At 50.7% G+C, this 13,303-nt stretch overlaps 1 protein-coding gene and 1 pseudogene across 6 annotated transcripts in view; one reads left to right on the forward strand and one right to left on the reverse strand.

Annotated features, from left to right (window-relative positions):
* The window catches only part of PRKAG2 (protein kinase AMP-activated non-catalytic subunit gamma 2), a 142,232-nt gene that overhangs the window by 89,128 nt on the left and 39,801 nt on the right, over positions 1 to 13,303 (forward strand). For all 6 annotated transcript variants that reach the window (XM_016163918.2, XM_016163919.2, XM_036230627.1 and 3 more), the window contains one exon: positions 11,785 to 11,854. In XM_016163918.2, coding sequence (XP_016019404.2) covers positions 11,785 to 11,854 — 70 coding nt within the window. The remainder of the gene's footprint in view (positions 1 to 11,784; positions 11,855 to 13,303) is intronic.
* LOC118611064 lies at positions 2,775 to 2,893 on the reverse strand (annotated as a pseudogene).

Genomic DNA, 13,303 nt, shown 5'->3' on the forward strand with positions numbered 1-13,303 from the left:
TCGGTGGCACAGAGCCGGGATTGTCCCTGAACTCGTAGCGCTTAGAAAAGCATTAACCGTAGCTCGCGAAGTATCATTGGTACAACAGTGACATAAAACATAACACCGGTATTAATAGCGTTCCCGTAACGACTTGGTAGAAACTAGCTGTCGGAACGGTGGAGAAGTTTAGACGAGCCTCCTCTGGGGCCCCGGAGAATGGAGTGCATAACCTGTTAATGAGTGACCAACCGCCCCAACTCTCCAGCTGTGCGTGCGTGCCGGGGGGGGGGGGGCAACCTGTTTCGGGAGGCGGTGTGCGGTTACACGCTTTCCCACCGTTTTCGAGGCTTGACGCGACACCCTAACTCGTCGCTATTTTGGCTCCTGAGTAAGAAGGACGTCTGGTCGTCTTGTGCAGGCTTACGGAAGAGGTGTATTTCATTCAGAAAAAAAAAAAAAAAAAAGAGGGACTTTGAAGCAGGTGGTTCTGAGGAGCCACACAGGAAATCCTACCACGAGCTCCGCATCTCTCCGCCAGGGATTTCCTCTCCGCACTGTCTCAAAAGCGGGTTAAAAGCCCGTTGCTTTTATGCGTTCGTTCACAGGCTGGTAAGACTGTTCCGTTATCTTGGCACAGTCTGATTAGGCCATTGCATTTACCTCCTTTGCATTTGATTTTAAAAGTTAGAGAAGTATTTGATCATCTCTTCTAAAAATAGCATTTCTCCACGATGAAAGCATCCCGGAGACTGGATGCACAACAGGGTGAATGCGCTTAACTGAACTGTGTGCTTAAAACGGTTAAGAAGGAGAATCGTGTTATATGCATTTATACCACAATCGGAGATTTCTTAAAATTCCTCTCATTAGGAAAAGAAAAGCATAAAGAAAAAAATTCCTGCAATTCCACCTCTCTGAGACAGGTAAATTGTAGTGCGGCATTTTTTTCACTTAGCCTTTGTCATAGCCTTTATCCACAAGTGTAGAAAGAGACATTGAGCTAAGGTAGACTATGCAAGACGGCGCCGCAACCTAGCTTTGCACCTAATATTATAATCAGGACCCTGTCTCAATTTACATAGTTTAGTTGTTAGGAGAATGTCATCTTTAGAAGTCTCGTTTTCATAAAAATCCGTATTAACTATTACTTTTATACTATTCAAATTATAAAGCCCACCACTGGGTCTCATACAGTGAATGACTGGTATTACACAGAGCCCAGGAAACAGGTATAGCAGACCGAAGCCATCAGAGAGAGATCATATTGATATTTCGTGCCATTTCAATAGATCTGTTCAGTGATGAAATTTTTTAAAGAAACCAAGTATAACATACTTCAGTACCTGGAGGCCAAAAAGGATTTTGAGCCGTTCGCCTGCCTGAGACTCTGCTGCCACTTCGAGGAGTCAGGTGAGCAGGGAAGGAAAGCGTTTGCCCTGCTTAAGCTCTGTCCTTATCATGAACTTGAACTTGGCCTTTCCGTTGAAGTTGGTGTGTGTGTGGGGGGGGGGTCCCCCAATACTGCTTTCTGTGTTCATTCCCCATGTTTAATGATACTAAACTGGGATGTAATATTAACACGGTTTAGTCTCTTCCAGCATGTAACAGCAAATTCCAGAAATTATTTTCCGTGAGCTATGTTTGATGCGTTTGAACACGGCTGGTGGAGAATACGTACTTCACTCATTCGGAATTTTTCTTGGTACGGCCCCCAAAAGGCTGTGACGTATCCAGCACTCCGTGCTGACATACTCAAAGACATTATCTTCAGAGCAGAGGCCTGGTCTTCGTGGCTCACGCACCCGCAACCCTTCCTGCTCTCGGGACCCGTGTCCGTAGACAGGGCTGCGTTTTCACTCTGCCTTCCTGCTCACTCAGTGTTACGCGTGGGCAATAAAGAAAATTCCACCTGTCCCTAGGCCTGAACTGTAGACCGCACGTAACCCGTCATTAGGCTCGCACGCATTCAGCAACAATGATAATATAGCCCAACTATCTCTGACACTTCTCCAGCCTTATCGGTCTCAATTTACCATCTCTGGAGCTGCCTCAGATACAGGATGGGGGACAGTAAAAGTGTAGGAGAAAAACTATAGTGTCGGGCAGGCCGCCTCCCTCAAGGTGCTGTGACTACCTGCCGCGAATTCCTTTTCACTCAACTCCAGATAATTCTGCTTCTAAAACCCAAACTCCGGCCCGTCTCCCGAGTCTTCTCGGTTTCGCTCATGCCCATGTTACCCTGTTCTCCTCGCCACTCCAGAGCCTGTCACCCCATTCCTAAAGAGCCTTCCCGAGCAATCTGAAGGCAGGTACCCTACGCCTTTGACAAGGAGCTGGGCTGGGTTAGGGAAGGCGGGGAGTGGCTGCGGATCATAACGCTTTTTTAAAAAAAACATACAACTGATGGTTTAAAAACAAAGAACAAAAAACTTTAACCCCTATTTAGGACCACTACAGGAAAACAGCACGAATCTAAATTTGACCGTCAAGTTACGTTCTTTTTAGGAAAGTTATAAGACAGTATAGCACGCTAAGACTGAGCCGCAGTTTTGAAAACTGTAGGCAGTAGAGAGACGTGGGCAAAGGGTTTCGAGAAACAAGCTCATAATTTCAAGAGGCTTTTGCATATTTACAGCCGAGCATGTGGCTTTTGTGATCCTGTCAGCTTCCTTTATTGGCTTTCTTTCGCTTCCATAAAGATTTCATTGCTGTATTTAAAGGCTTCTTTCGATGCTTCTATTTATAATTATTACTCTAAGTTTTTTTCTATTTATTTAATTTTTTTTTTTTTATGCCTACAACACCTAGTCTTCCTGGGTGGTCTCCCATCCAAGTGCTAACCAGGCCCGGTCCTGCTTAGCTTCTGAGATCAGACGGGATCAGGCACAGTCAGGGTGGCGTGGCCGCAGTATTTATCTCCTAATCCACTGAAATCCCAGGTCCAAATGATTTTTCTCTCGGCGCCACTTCTCAGACTCCCTCGCTTCCATTCCCCATCGTAAAGGCGTCGCAAATAGTCTCGCTGGCCCCAGGCTCTCCCGTACCCATCCCTTTCCATGCGCCACAGACGATAAAATCTTTCGATATTGCCAAAAACACGGGAAGGAAATCTACGTTCACGTCCTCTATCCCGGCGCCTGAAACCCGTCTGCATTTCTCGAGCCCCAGTGGTCTCTACCAACCTTTTCCTAACTTCCCCACAAGAACCTCCTCTCTGGGGTAAAAGGCCACTTGCCTGCTGAGACCGGCAAACGCCTTTGCCCTCAGGGCTTCTCCTCAGCGCTGCGCTGGGCGTTAGGTTCCCACCTCTCCCCGCCCCCTCCAAGGTCGGCCTCAGCCCTGCCGCTGAAAGATGCCTTCCCCTTCCCCTTGTGTATTCTTTAGCATTAGTGCGCATTTGTTTGTTTGTTTGCTGTGTTACATATACAGAAATGTAGTTCCCACACTTGGAATATAACCTTCGCCTATTTAGGATAGCACCTCCTGAGGGCAGGGCCTGGATCTGATACAGTCAGTACCCAGATAGCGCTTAGGTCGATTTTGGCTGCAGAGTAACACAAGACTCCAACTCGGCCTGGCTCAAAGGATAAAGACATCTTACCCTGCCCAGGTGAGATACAGACCTGTTCAGTGATGTCGCCAAGGACCCAAATTCTTTCTCGCTCTCAGCGCTGGCTTCATCTGTAAGCTGGTCCTAAATAGCAATCAGGGCTACGTGGCTAGGATAGGGGATGGGGCGGGGACACGTGGTGAGGAGGATAGTGGGTGGGGCCAACGTAGGGGGCGGGGCCAACATAGGGGTGGGGCCAACGTAGGGGGTGGGGCCAACACAGGGGTGGGGCCAACATAGGGGGTGGGGCCAACACAGGGGGTGGGGCGGGGATATGCGCGCGTGCGCGTGGGTGCCGTGGGCTCTCCCCAGCCCGAAGTCCTTCTCTTTAACCCTGGGAAGCTAGGCTGCCGCCGTCACGACGTGTGTCAGGAAGGGTGTACCCTGCAACAAAATTAAGGCTCATTCTCGGAGAATCCGTGGGAGAGGAGGAGCGGGTGGCAGATGGGCAGCCCACAGTCTCCGCCGCAGTTTAGGGCCCCGCGCCACGCGCCCAGGGTCCGCACCGCCGGCAAGGGGTGTGAGCTGAGTCTGAATACCTCGGGCAAGAGAAAGTGGATCGTGGGTCGCCCAAGACCACAAGAAGAAGAAGGGACGGACCACAAAGGGCGCGAGGAAACTGCGGGGCGACAAGAGTGTTTTTGTGTCTCGATCGTAGCGGTGGTTTCCGGTTAACGCATCGAATCGTGCGCTCGAAACGGATAGTTTATTATAGGTAAATGATGTCACAATAGGAAAGGGGACACCACAACCTCTCAGAAGATGTACATTTTGAGGTACGCAGGTCCCACCCCTGCATGTAATGGGCCCTGCGTTCTCCCACATCCGTCCCCATTAGCTGCCTAACGCCCCGGACAGTGGGTGAAGGTCCCGGAATCCCCCAGAGCCCGGTGCAGAAGGCGGCACGGAGGTATTAGCAGGTCCCCGTCATTTCACCTTGACTTTGGATCGCTTTCTGTAGAGCAAAACGGGGCGAAAGTGGACGTGGTCTGTCTCAATCATTTCCGTAGCTTGTCACCAGTTTCTGGCCAGCATTTCCATAAGCGAAAGGCTAGAGAGGGCTAAAAACGCAACGAGCCGCGGTCCGTGCTGGGAAGGGGTGGTGCCGAGGCCCGCTGCAGGAGGAAGGTCAGCGAAAAGTGAAGACGGACTTCTCCGTGCCTCTGTAGTGCAATTTTGTGTCGTAGCAATGCAACACACTTCGAAGTCAAAGGCTCGATGCTTTGAGAACGGAAATAACCCTGCTGAGCAATACTTACTTTTTTTTTTAATTTGCAAAGTGTTATGGCAAAATAAGGGTTGTCGACATACAAGAAGGTGTTTAGCTCCCAATAAGTCATGCCGAACACAAACCTAATAATCGGATATTTCGATTAGCAAAAAAATATGGAAACTAAATTTCGATTTGCTTGGGAAAGACAGGAGAAATACCCATTTCTGACCCTGACTGATGACCTCCAAAGAACCAGAAGTTGTAAAGCGACAAACCCTGGGTAATGTCGGGTTCCTACTTCCTACCTTCGACGTGAATTTTTAATCACACTGGATAGTTTATTGACCCACCTACCAAGGTTCCTGGCTTGTGGCAGGTAGTGAGTAATTGCTGAATGACTGTCTTCAAAAATCTTAACATCGTCTACTTTTTGGATGTTGGAAGATAATTTAACAAAGAATCCGGACAAAAAGGACTATTTTGGTTTAGTCTGTTTTCTTCACCTCTTATTTAAAAACATTTCCTTCGAAACAGGTTTTCAGCTGACTCGTTGAACTGTAGAAATTGGTTGCCACACTCTCTGAAAAGCTACCGTGGATAAATGCTCTTGAAACGAAATCATTAAAATATATATATATATATATATATATATATTAGGAAGGAACTAACTTTATTTAAAGCCTCTGAAATTGTTATTTGGAAAAGTATCACAGTGAACAAAATCTTTGTTTCAAACATGCTGACTGAAATCGATCAGAAGAATTAATAGTTACGGTTTTAGATAGCTCACTTCTTTGAGCTTTTATTGAATTTCTACACCACTTTAAAATATTAGCTGTTGGCACTTCACAGAAACTAAAATTGTGGGGTGGCGGCGGGAGCTGGCAAAGCTTCCCACTAATCTCCAAATCAGCGTCCACAGCCTCCGGGCCTCGGAGAGAGTCTGTTGCAGCAAAAATGTTTGCTGTCATTATTTCTTAGCACAGTCACTCTCTTTTTCCTTTAAAATGTCAGGTCTAACACTCACCGGGAAGTGGATATAATCACTTCTAAATAGAAATGAGGCATGCATGAATTGGGATGAAATCATCTCTGAACCCAGTTATACTATTAAATCAACTGTTTACCCACCACGTTTTTTTCATTGATTTTTCTAATAACAAACAATTTATTTCAGTCCAATATTTTTGGAATGTCTACCGTGCGTCAGGCATTGGCAACACCAAGACGACCAAACAGAGCCATTGTTCCCCTTCAGAGAGTTTGTGGGGTTTTGGGGAGACAGGAACGTAAACTCTGACCCTGTGTTAAGTGCCTTGTAGAGGTGTGTGAGCAAGAGAAGCAATTAACCAGGCTGGTTGTAAGAAGGGGTCGAAAAAGGCTTCCTGGTGAAGACTGAGCCTTCTTTGTAAGACTCATTCTTGGAGGAATGATGAGCAGAAACCAGCCAAGTGGCAGGGGACTAGGGAGGGAGGCCAGACATTCAGAGCCCTTAGGGCAGCGCGGGACAGTGCAGCTCAGCTACGGGGTGAGGGTGGGGGCAGGGGACCTGGCAGGCAATGGGGAAGAAATGAACCGATCAGGCCCCGCCCTGTGCCCTGTGCGGAGGAGTTAGCCTGACATTCCCGGAGGGTCCCGGAGTCATCCACTGGTTCTACATGGGGAGTAACAAGAGTAAGTCTGTGTTTTTAAAAGGTCAGTCTGGCTCCAGGGTAGGAAAGGGCGAGGCGGGAGGAATTGGAGCTGATTCGGCAACCAAGTAGGAGGCGGTGGACGCCTACCTAAGGAGCTGCGGTGGAGACAGACAAGTTGGGTAGCCCCGAGGGACAGGAAGGTGACCAGGTGGACTCGGGGGGCGAGTTTGAACTGTATGTAGGAAGGTCAGGTGGAGAGGACCAGTGGACAGTCTGAGCTCAGGAGAGCTGTCGGCCTGAGATGGAGGCTGGGGAGCGGTCAGTACAGAAGTGGGGGTGTAAGCTGGTGGCTGAGCACACTCCGCTCCTGGCCCGGCACTGGCGGCAGGTCCCCGGCCTACCTTTTCTGCCAGGCTTTGCAGAGCAGAGCCAGCGCTCAAAGAACACAGCAAGAGAAACATCAAATCTGTGGGGTTCGGTACACTAAATTATTGAGGAGCCACTTATCCGACTTTTAAGGTTGATTTATTTCTCACGGGAGCCATTTAAGATTATGAAAAAAAAAAAAAAAAAAACAGAGAGGCAAAGCGGACTCATATCCGACCTCAGTGCATGAAGAAAAGCTTTTTTGGCAAACGTTTTATGAGTGAGTTTGAGGCTGAAGTTTTTCCTTCTGATGGTCATTCCAAATTCTGTATTTTGCTGCACCAGGGCACGATTATGTAAGACAGACCTTAATCATTTAGCATTTTTCACCAGCCAAAAAGTCACACTTGTAGCGGCTCTGTGTTTTTCGGGCATTCTCTGACTAAAGTTACACTTGAAGCCTTCTGCTCCCCGCTGACCACGGTGGAGCCCAGACCGGCCACAGGAGCCCATGGTGTGCAGGCAGAAATACGGTGAGCCTGCTCAAGGCCAAGCTAGGAAAACCCGGCCGCTCTCTGCCCCAAATCCCGAGGGAGGGAGGGTCAGAAATGCAGGCCCCTCCTCCTAACCCAGACATCACCAGAGCCCTTCCCTGGCCTCGCCTCAGTCCTGGCTTCCCTGCCTGGCTGAAGTAGCTAAAATTAAGTCGTGAGACTTTAAGAAAACGTCGCCAGGAGGGGGCAACTGACGACCACCAACTTTAAGTTATTTGCGCTGACCCATCGATCACTCCTTTGACCCCAGGCACACCTTCAAGGCTTTGCAGGCCCTCAGGTTCCTGAGACGGACCTCGCATGTCACAGAGTTGTGTCCGCCCCTCCCCAGAGTCCTCCTTTCCTCAGGAAGAAAACGTGCGATGTCTAAGTGAAAACAGCCTGTGGAAATAAAGTCGGCCCCACTGGCGTATTATACAGAAACAGTTTTATCTCAGTCAACTCCTGTACACTCATTATCAAGTGAAAACCTACGAGGCTCGCGTTACTTCGCGTCCATTTCCGGCTCCACCGACTTTTACCGTGATGGGCACAGGACTTTTTAGTCTGGAGGCCACATCTGCAGCGTTGACAACCTCTAAAAATGCACACACCCGCTTGCTACCCGTTTCTGCCTTCCAAAAACAATTCCCGGGATTACAGGCGAAATGGATGGCAATTCGGGATTTTTCGAAATTATACAAAATTACTGCAAAAAATTAAAATGTAGACGTTTCAAAAATTAAGATGACTGACGCTTCTACTATGTGCCACCATACTTTTAAAAAAATTGAACGAAAAGTTTAAAAAGTAAAAAGTTAATTTTAAAAAGAGAAAAGTTATAGAAAAAGGACATATTATCAGAGAAAAAGTATTTTCTGTACAGCCGTGCAGTGCGTTTGCGTTTTCAGCTAAGTGTTATTACAAAAGTCAAAAAGGGTTTAAATTTTTATTAAGTAGAAGAGTTACAGTAAACTAACCTTAATTTATTATCGAAGAAAGAAAAATATTGTTGTATAACGCGAGTGTAGCCCAAGCGCCCGGTGCGTCTGGAGCCTACAGCAGTGGCGGTCATGCCCTCGGCCTTGACGGTCACTCACCGCTCACGCGCTGACTCGCCCGGAGCAACTCACACCCCGTTCATGCCGCGTGCCCTAGAAGGGCGCACCACTTTCACGCTTATTTTAACTGGACCTTGTCTGCGTGGACGCATGTTTAGATGCACAAGGACTCACCACTGTGTCACAGCTGCCTACAGCATCCAGCACAGCGACGGGCTGTGCAGGTTTGTCGCCTAGGAGTGAGAGGCCATCCCAGGGAGCCTGGGGTGTCACAGGCTGGACCGTCCAGGTTTGTGTAGGGGCACCCCGATGTTTGCAGGACGATGAAATCGCCTGATGACACATTTCTCAGAACATGTCCCATCGTAAAGCCACGAGTGACTGTAGTCTGCTTAACCATTCACCTGTCGAGTGACGCTTGTTTATTTCCGGTTCGGACCACGACAAGTGAAACTGCCCGTGAACATGCATATACAAGTGTTCGCGTCGACGTAGTTTTCACCTCCCTGGGGTAAATGTTCGGAGTGCAGTTGACATGCCATATGGCAGTTGCACATTCGGTGACACGACTTTGCGTCTCTGCAGCAATGCAAAAGTGATTGTTTTTCCGCACCCTCGCCAGCACTCGGTGTTGTCGCTATTTTTATTTTGGCCGTTCTAATAGGTGTGTAGTGATCACTTACTGTGGCTTTACTTTGCATTTCTCTAGTGGCTAATGATGTTGAAAATCTTTACACGTGGGTATTTGCCATCTGTATATCTTTTTCAGTCAAGTGTCTCTTTGTATCTTTTGTCCGTGATCTAACTGGATTTTCCTTTCCTGCTGTCGATTTTTGAGAATTCCTTACATGTTCCAGATACGAGTCAACTGCTGATTCTGTGGTTTGCAATTATTTCCTCACACTCTGTACCTCGTCTTTGTATCCTCCTAACAGAGTCTGTCACGGAGCCACATTTTAATTTTGATGAGGTCCAGATTTATTTGTTTTTCCTTTTATGGACCATGCTTTTGATGTCGTCTAATTCTTTGCCTGGCGGTCGGGTCCTGAGGATTTCGTATTATTTTTTTTTTTTCCTAAAGGTTTCGTGTTTTACATTTTAATGCCATGGTCCAACTCCAACTCGTTTCTGCGGCAGGCGCGAGGCTGACGGTGAGGTCCGCTTTGCCTGCGGATGTCCGACCGCTCCCCCGTTGCTTTTGCCCTGGTGTTCTGCAGCATCGAACATCGATCTGACACTTTCACGGGGGTCTATTTCTGGAGTCTCTGTTTCTGCTGCTCAGTGTGTCTGCCCCTCTGCCGACACCAGTCTTGATTCCTTACAGCTCTAGAATGAGCCTCAGTATCGAGCGATTCCTCCCACTTCATTCTTCTTTTTCGGGGTTGTCTCAGCTATTGTAGAGCCTGTGCCTTTCCATGTAAATTTTAGACTAAGCTGGTCCCACCTACAAAAAAACCTTGTTGGGATTTTGAAAGGAATTGCATTAAACCTTGAGATTAATATGGCGCTGAACTGACATTACTGTGTTGAATCTTCCAACCTGCGAACATGGGGTGCCTCTCCATTTATTCGGGTCCCCTTTCGCTTCATCCAAGTTTCATAGTTTTCAGCATGCAGATCTTGTACGTTTCCTTGAGTGTGTGCCTAAGTATTTTCTTTGCAATGGTTATAACTAGTATTGTTTTTAATATCAGTTTTCCCATGTTTGTTGTTGGTATAGAAATGCGATTGATTTTTGTGTTTTGATCTTGCATCCTGTGACCTTGTTGAAATCACTAGTTCCAGTTTTGAGGATTTTTGTTTGTTTTTTAGATTCCTTGGGATTTTCTATGCAGACAGCCATGTCTTATGCACATAGGGATGGTTTTATTTCTTTGCAATTTGTATGCCTTTTATTTGTTTTTCTTGCCTTAATACAGTAGCGGGCATCTTCGCCTTGTTCCTGAACTTGGAATGCATCCAGCCTTATGCTGTTAAGCGTGACAGAGCTGTAGGTTTTGTCACCAATCCTATAACAAAATTAGTTTTGTCTTCTCTTCCTCCACCTATCCATCCTCCCACGCGTACGCCAGTTTTAAGGAGAAGCTTAAGAGTCAGGGATCAGCCCAACTGCGATGACGGAGCAGAAGTGCAAAGGAGACTTCAGCACTTCCTCCTCCGGGCGAGGGTTTTAAGAGTGACAAACCCAAGTTCCTTTCGAGAGGTTGGGGCCCCTTTACAGCTCCAGTCTGCAGTTAGGGAGCGAATCTCATTATCAGGGCCCCAGCATTCGCAGTGAGCCGAGGGGCCCCTGCAGATGGGGCAGAGATTGGCTGACACAGGAAAGCCCCGCGGAGGGGGGCGCCTGTCCCTTCTCAGACTGCGCGGCCCTTCCAGGCAGCTCTCGGCTGCCAGACCCGCTGCCTGCCAAGCTGAGCTGGCGACAGGAGAGTCTCAGATACCCAGATCCAGGGCGACAGAGTGGCCAGGGCCAGATTTAGATTTGTGTGAGCTTTTGGCAGCGGCTCACGCAAAGAAGGGAATCGGCCGTGAAGAGAGGAAGCGAATTAAGAGTTGCATGGCTGGGTGAAACCGAGGGCCGCACGGTGCACGTACGATGCGTGTAACCCACGGAACAAGCTTTTTTCATAGGGGGAGGGGATGGTCAGTTTAATCTGAAATTTAAAAAAAAAAAAAACAGGCAGTCCCCACTCGGCCTGCGGTGCCACCGCCCCCGGGGTCCCGCAGGCCCCGCCCCCGCTCCCCACGCCCAGGCGGCGGCGCGCCCCGCCCCTCCCCGGCCGGCCGAGACCACACCTGAGCAGGTTAAACCTGCGGGAGCCGCGGCGGCGGGGAGGTGTTGGGCGTCGGTGGGGGGGACGAGGCGGGGATGGGGGTGCGGCCTCGGCTGACGGCTGCTCGCGGCCGCAGCGGAGGGGGCGCCCCGGCAGCCCGCGCGCGCCCGGCTCTCGGCCCGCGGGGTCCCCGGCCCACGCGTCGCCTCCGCCGGTCGGGCCCGGAGCCGCGGGGGGCGGGGCGCGGGGCGGCCGCTCCATCGCGGGCGGGGCGCGCGTTCCGTTCCGTTGCGTCCGGCCGGCCCGGCCCCTCCTCCCGGGCGCGCGGCGCGGAGCGAGGCCGCAGCGCTCGGCCGGGCCGCGGAGCCCGCGCCGCACCCCCGGCCCCGGCCCCGCGCTCCGCGCCCCGCGCCCCCGCGCCCCCGGGCCCGCGGCCCCGCCCCGCTTCCCCTCCCCCGGCCCCGGCCCCGCGCCCCGCGCCCCTGTCCCCGCCCCGCGCCCCCCGCGCCCCCGCGCCCCCGGCCCCGCCCCGCGCCCCGCCCCGCCCCGCCCGCGCGGCCGGGGACGCGCGCCGCCGAGCGCATGCTGATCGCTGTCCTCCTCCTCCCCAGGCGGCGCTGGCGGCGGCCCCGGGACCCGCGGAAGCCGGCATGCTGGAGAAATTCGAGTTGGAAGAAGAAGGTGAGTGTCGCCGCCGGAGCGCGCCGCCGCCGCCACGGCCGGGCGCGACAGCCCGGTCCCCACGCGCCGAGGCCGCGGACCCCCCGCCCGGCTGCGGGGCGGCCGCGGATGGAGGCGCGTCGGCGGGCGGAGCGTGTCCGCAGCGGCCCGCGGCCGCCTCCGAGGGGGGCCCCAGCGGACTTCGGAGGGGCGCCCCGCAGCCCGGCCTGGCCGTGCGCGCCCATGGGCGCTCCTTTTGTCCCTACTCGAATGAGAGGAAGGTGTCATGCAGTAGTAATCGTCTGGGATGCCACCGTACCCGCAGGGGTAGCCCCCGGATTACGTTTAGGTCCCTACCTGTAAACAACGAACTGTCCCCATATCTGTGTCTGCAGGGTGTGGCTGCTGCTTTCAATAGGGAAAGTTACGCAGGAAAACCCGAAGCCGCTGACTGAGTGGGTTTCGAGTTCAGGTGACCCTGTCACTCCATTTCTGTCGCCGCTCTCCCTCGGGTTTTTATTCCCACCCCCACCCCACCCCCACCCTGTTTCCTTCTTACTTCCCTGGATCTCATTTGGAAGCTGTTAAAATGTGAAGGGAATGAGTTTGTTCTTTGGCAAAGTCAACGTTTAAATTGAAATGCGATGGGCTTTTACCTGAATCTTATTTTGAAATTGTTAATATTCGAAGGAGAATAGCTTGATTTTTGGCAAAATTAGTATTTAAAATGGAATAGGATGAGCTCACAGTCGAAAAAGAACTTCCTATGAGATGCCTGACAATTGGAGGAATTCGAAGACCTGCTCACTGTCTTCTGTACTTGCATTATTTATGTAGCGACTTCTTCTTTTCCCAAGAGTATAGACAGACTAAAGCTCCCAGAACAAAGAATGGGCCATGTGGATGCTGTGCCTTGTGCCAACTCTACTTTAATACTTCTGTTCATTTACAGTCAGGCAGTTGCTTAAACACCACGCATGGCCCATACGGTATTCATGTTTCAGGTTTCCTGTAGCATTTCATAAACATCCCAGCCAGAAAACAGGCGTTCGTTGTTGACTATTGACGGATAGTTACACAATACATGTTAGAATTTTCCTGGGATTTAACTTGCATTTTGTACCCTACCGAGAAATAGTTGTGTTTCTTCCATCGGAGGCACCTCATTATTCCTGATTTGTTGTGTCGCGGGTCACAGTCTGACCACTGTACGCAGGGCAGTGTGTGCGCTCCCCGTGTGGCTTGGACTGTCTAGATCCCAGGGGTTTCCTTTTTCTCTGGCGTTAGTGACAAGAGGCCACTGCATTTGAACTTCACGCAGAGTCCCATGGAAGCAGGGACAGTGAAGAGCAGATTCTACTAGAGAAGTAGCAGAGTCGTGGCCAGGAACGGAGGCCCAGCCTCAGCTCTTAGCTCCACTTATTTACCTGTGTGACCTCGGTCAAGTCACTTAACCTCTCTGTGCCTCAG

This window comes from Rousettus aegyptiacus, unplaced genomic scaffold (genome assembly GCF_014176215.1).
Source record: "Rousettus aegyptiacus isolate mRouAeg1 unplaced genomic scaffold, mRouAeg1.p scaffold_m13_p_13, whole genome shotgun sequence".
Lineage (NCBI taxonomy): Eukaryota > Metazoa > Chordata > Mammalia > Chiroptera > Pteropodidae > Rousettus > Rousettus aegyptiacus.